Source organism: Staurois parvus, unplaced genomic scaffold (assembly GCF_062004578.1).
Source record: "Staurois parvus isolate SC_StPar_1 unplaced genomic scaffold, SC_StPar_1.0 ptg000503l, whole genome shotgun sequence".
Lineage (NCBI taxonomy): Eukaryota > Metazoa > Chordata > Amphibia > Anura > Ranidae > Staurois > Staurois parvus.
Window position 1 is genome coordinate 547,501 of NW_028318299.1, and position 5,852 is coordinate 553,352.

At 42.8% G+C, this 5,852-nt stretch overlaps 1 protein-coding gene across 1 annotated transcript in view; it reads right to left on the minus strand.

The window, feature by feature from the left end:
- LOC149451953 (uncharacterized) overlaps window positions 1-5,490 on the minus strand; it is a 13,471-nt gene extending 7,981 nt beyond the window's left edge. The window contains exons 1-2 of the mRNA XM_089689910.1: window positions 5,119-5,490; window positions 1,949-2,075 (exon numbers count right to left, since the gene is read on the minus strand). Coding sequence (XP_089546036.1) covers window positions 1,949-2,075; window positions 5,119-5,443 — 452 coding nt within the window. The 5' untranslated portion in view covers window positions 5,444-5,490. The remainder of the gene's footprint in view (window positions 1-1,948; window positions 2,076-5,118) is intronic.
- Window positions 5,491-5,852: the final 362 nt, after the last annotated feature.

Consider the following 5,852-nt stretch of genomic DNA (forward strand, 5'->3'; position numbering starts at 1 on the left):
GCATCTCTGCTCATCCTGTATGACGAGGACCAATTTACACATCGCTGGCAGACTGACGCCTTACCAAAGGAATTCTTTTACCACGCCTCATTACTTCTTACGTTTGTGAGTAGCTTTTACCAATAAATTATTAACCATCTACACCAGCGGTTCTCAACCTGTGGGTCGCGACCCCTATGGGGACACACATGTTTCCGATGGTCTTAGGAACCGAGACACCGCTCCTCTCCGGGCGGGTCCGTCCACATGCAGATACGCCCACATACGAGTACGTGACGTGATGACATCATCGCGCCATCCCCATCACATACACCCTGTACAAATACAGGTGTATGTGACAGGGTTGGCGCCATAATGTACTTATGTGGACCAGTCACACGTGTGTAAAGAGCAGCTACTGTGTAGAAAGCAGCTGCTGTGTTGAAAGCAGCAGTATCGGAGGTAAAACGACACTTCATGAAATATAATTACTGGATAAATGTAAAATCATGTCCTGTAAATATATAATTACATATTGTTTTTGTGATTAATCACTATGCTTTAATAATGTTCAATTTGTAACAATGAAAATACATCCTGCATATCAGATATTTACATTACGATTCATAATAGTAGCAAAATTACAGTTATGAAGTAGCAACGAAAATAATTTTATGGTTGGGGGGTCACTACAACATGAGGAACTGTATTAACCTCCCTGGCGGTATGATTCTTTCCGATTTTTGGTGCTGAAAGCGGTACCATTTTTTTGCATGGAAATATGTATTTTTTTTATTGTCGGCCTGTAATTCTTAGGAATAACTCACTGAAATCTGTCCGAACAAGAGTCTAGTAAACATCCCGGGTAGGATGAAATTTGAAACAGGAAATCATAAATTATAATTTAATAAATAATCATAAAAAATAATAATATAATAATACATTTAATTCAATAATATAATCAAACCAAAAACACCGAAATGTGAAATAGAGCGCCAAGTTCGCACATCACTGAGCTCAGTCGCAGAATCGTTTTCAGTGTCTGATGAGGAATTTCCCCCACGAATCATTATCACTCAATTCTGCAAGTGGTTCTGATTTCCTATCGCTGTTCTCTAGCCGGTCTAAAACCGCGTCTGACCTAAAGGGGCGCTTTTTGGACGCCATGGACGTTTCTCAGTTTCCAGGCAGAAAGAACAGACAAAATGCAGGCAGGGCGCAGGACAAAGCACTTGGGACACAATGTATGTGAAATTGGTTGAGACAGCAATGTTTTACTATGTAAAATGTAAAAAAAAAAAAAGACATTTTTTAAAATTTTTAAATTTCCCGCCGCCAGCGGCGCCCGTACGTCCCGACGTCACAGGGACAGGACACAGAAGCCGGATGCCGGCATCGGCCGGAGGAGATGGCCGGGGACGCTGCAGGGGACACATCGCAGGAGCGCAGGGTAAGGTAAGTGAAGAACAAATGCCGGAGCAGTGCCGCATGGTATTCCCGAGTGTAGCTCGGGGTTACCGTTTGTGGTACTGAAATGTTACCCCGAGCTACACTCGGGAATACCGCCAAGGAGGTTAAAGGGTCGCGGCATTAGGAAGGTTGAGAACCACTGATCTACACTGAGATTGGTGCCCCTTTCTGTCCAATGAATGTGAGTTAGGGACCTTAGATTGTTCACCCCTTGAGGGTTAGGGACTGATGTGAATGTACAATATATATGTAAAGTGCTGCGCATATTGATGGCGCTATATAAGTACCTGAAATTAAAAATAAATAAATGTGGACGTATGTTCAGTCAGGACAGATGCAATGACAATCTAACAGAAACCAAATCAGTTTTATTGGGAGTGAGGATCTATATGTTATGACCACAGCTCGCTAACCTAAGGGGTCCTCTAAGGGCCAACATTCATTCTGTCTTCTACATTCTGTTCTATTTTGGCTAAACGGCCCCAATAACGCGTCTCACCTGTAAACAAATATGGGAACAAGGAAGTCAGTGGTAATGTTGTCCGGTTTATATTCTATCAGGGCTGACACCGCTTCCTTAAAGTTCTCTTTCCACTCCACAGGCTGATCCAAAGAATAAAAATTTCCTGGAAAGAAAAGAAGAGAACAAGAACTTGCAATCAGTTGACCCACTTCGACAAAGATACTGGAGAATGTGGCGTACGCGGTATCAGACCACTGCCCTTTAGACCAACTCGTGAGTCGTGACAAATGACTGGTTGATCTCAAACCTCGCTGTCACTAATACGTCACAATGCCATTCTCCGCCTCACCCTGCACAAAGGTTCTCCAGCTCGTGGGACCACAATCTAGGTGCCAGCAGCCCGAGAGCAATTGTCCCTGGGTTAACCACTTGACCTTCGGAAGATTTTTCACCCTTTATGACCAGGACTGTGTTTGTGATATGTCACTGCATTATTTTAACTGACAATTGCAATGCCATACATACTCTCACCGGTCACTTTATTAGTGTGATGGAGCGCCTGTCACCCCGATTGGGTGACTCCATCAGAGAACTGCTTCCTCACCACTGGGACACAGGTCATATTGGTTTATTAATTTATTTTGGATTGTTCTTTGGTGGTGGGTTGTGGTAACAGCAAGAAATTTACAGCTCCATTAAAAAAAAAAATGTTCGCTATTTTGGGCCAGTTTTCCCTTTATGATATAAAAAAAATTCAGGAGATATCTGTTACCAGTTAGATGTGTATCCTCCTTATACCCTCAAAAAGTTAATACTTTCCACCCTAGAAAGTGTTAGATATATATAAAAGCCTTTTTGTGATATGATAAATTCCCAAATTAAATTCAAAATCCTAAATACATCGCAAATAATATAAATGCAATAAATAACAAATTCCCCAAATCAAATAGTCCAATATTAAATCCAAAAATAAGTCCAAAATAAGTCCAAAAACAGTGTCCAAATTTCAATCTTTTTCCTCCAAATATGAGAATTGTTCCTCCAAACACGTACCTCGAGAAATAAAAATAGACAATCTAGTGCAATTCAATTAATTAAAGAAAATCACCCCATGAAACTCCACACTTCACTGCAAAAAATATATATTTGTGAAAAAAAAAAAATATATATATATATACTACTGTACTATATATACTTATATGTACTACTGTGTGGTGGTTGAAGGCACTCACTGAGTTGCAGTGATCACAGAGTGTGCACATTTTGGATTGATGTGTTTAATGCACTATGATAAAGTAATAAATTAAGATTGGTGGAATCTAATTCAAATATATATATATATATATATTTTTTTTTTTTCACAAATATATATTTTTTGCAGTGAAGTGTGGAGTTTCACGGGGTGATTTTCTTTAATTAATTGAATTGCACTAGATTGTCTATTTTTATTTCTTGAGGTACGTTTTTGGAGGAACAATTCTTATATTTGGAGGAAAAAGATTGAAATTTGGACACTGTTTTTGGACTTATTTTGGACTTATTTTTGGATTTAACCTCTTGCCGACCGCGCATAGCCGAAAGACGGCTTCACCGCGGCCAGCCAGTTCTGAGTGGACGTCACATGACGTCCTCCCAGAACGCGCTCTCCTGCGCGCCCCAGGGGGCGCGCACCCGGCGATCTCCGTGATCGCTGTGTCCTACGGACACAGCTGATCACGTAATGTGGTAAAAGGCCAATCCCACCGGCCTTTTACCACGTGATCAGCGGTGTCCAATGACACGCTGATCACAGGGAAATGCAAGTGCCGGTTCTCGGCTGCACTTTCCTCACGCTGTCAGATCGTGAGGAAAGTACTGCCGAGAACCGGCAGTTGTCAGAGCGAGGATCGGCACCGATCATCAGGGCACTGATGATCAGTGCCCTGATGATCGGTGCCCAGCAGTGACACCCGCAAGTTACGCCCAGCAGTGCGCCCACTAGCCCCGCCCACCCATTCCCAGCAGTGCCCCCACCTGTGCCCAGCAGTGCACCCACCTGTGCCACTCTGCAGTGCCACCTACCTGTGCCCAGAAGTGCCACCTACATGTGCCCATCAGTGCCACCCACCTGTGCCCACCAGTGCCACCCACCTGTGCCCACCAGTGCCACCCACCTGTGCCCACCCACCAGTGCTGCCCACCAGTGCCACCCACCAGTGCAGCCCACCAGTGCTGCCAGTCAGTGCCACCAGTCAGTGCCCAGGGGTTGTGCCAGTCAGTGCCGCCAGTCAGTGCCCAGAAGTGATGCCAGTCAGTGCCGTCTATCAGTACCCATCATCAGTGTCACCTATCAGTGCCGCCTATCAGTGCTGCATATCAGTGCCGCCTATCCGTGACCCCTAATTAGTGCTGTCTATCAGTGCCGCCTATCCGTGCCACCTCATTAGTACTGCCTATCAGTGCCCTTTAGTGCTGCCTATCAGTGCCCATCAGTGCCGCCTATCAGTGTCCATCAGTGCCGCCTCATCAACGCAAATCAGTGAAGGAGAAAAAATACCTGTTTGAAAAATTTTATAAAAGAAACAAATAAACTTTTTTTTTTTTTCAAATTTTTTGCACTTTTTTAAATTTATAGCGCAAAAAGTAAAGCGCCCAGTGGCGATTAAATACCACCAAAAGAAAGCTCTATTTGTGAGAAAAAAATGATCAAAATTTCATATGGGTACAATGTTTCATGACCGCGCAATTGTCAATCAAAGTGCGGCAGCGCTGAAAGCTGAAAATTGGCCTGGTAAGGAAGGGGGTATAAGTGCCCAGTAGGCAAGTGGTTAATATTGGACTATTTGATTTGGGGAATTTGTTATTTATTGCATTTATATTATTTGCGATGTATTTAGGATTTTGAATTTAATTTGGGAATTTATCATATCACAAAAAGGCTTTTATATATATCTGTTACCATTTACCAGCAAAAGAAAGTTCAATTTGTCCTGAAAAACAAAAATGCGCTATAATCCACCTGAATGTACAAGGTCCTCACGATGATATGGATGGTTTTCCTAACACATGTCAAAGCTGCAAAGTGGTGTTTAGGCAATAATGTTTGTTTTACCCTCCGTCACTAAGGGGTTAACCCTCTAACAGCACAGGGAATAGGTCTTCTAGTAGTTAATCAGAATAATTACATTTGTATTACTGGAAGTATTAGAATGCTCACTGTTACTCACCGAGTTGGGCGTAGACCTCGGCTCGTTCAAAGCTGGTCATCTTACTGCAGCCTCGGTTGTCCACGATGGTGATATTGGGGGTAAGCTCATAGGATTTTCTTATGAGTGTCATGCTGCCTCCATCTTCCCTCTGTCCAGCATGAGCATACATTTTAAATGGTCCTCCATCATTCAGGACATATTTACAGGAGTTTATGAAGGAGGATTTGCCATGACCAGTGTAGCCAAACAGCTGTAGGAGGACCCGCTCATAGCCCTGACTGCCCCGAACTCCATCACCCAGGCTGAAGGTCTCAATCATACTTCTCAGCTCCTTATAGTCCATTTCTCAGTATTTATAGCCCTCGGCGCTTCGTTTTCTCTCTCTTACAAAGATGAACTTTTCTGGAATACTTTCGGTTTCACTTGTTGGAAGAAGTCCATTGTTTTGCACAACTATGGCTGAGTTAAAGGGAAACAGTCATCATTTTGAAACTATTGTTTTTCTAATTTTTTTTATTGGGTTTTACAAGGTAAACCTGCACAACGTACAAGTGGCATTTTGAAGTTCTAGCCTCTTTGCAGTTGTGCTTCATTTGCCTCTTTGCAGGGATACTGTGTTACGCGGGATGAATTCAGAAATGCAGTAACCCCTCATGCACACTGGGGGGACGTTCTGTTAATTCTGGTAACGTTATCTGTGTAAAGTCACGTTAAAAATGGGTGTTTTTTTAGCTTTTTTGCATTAGCGTTTA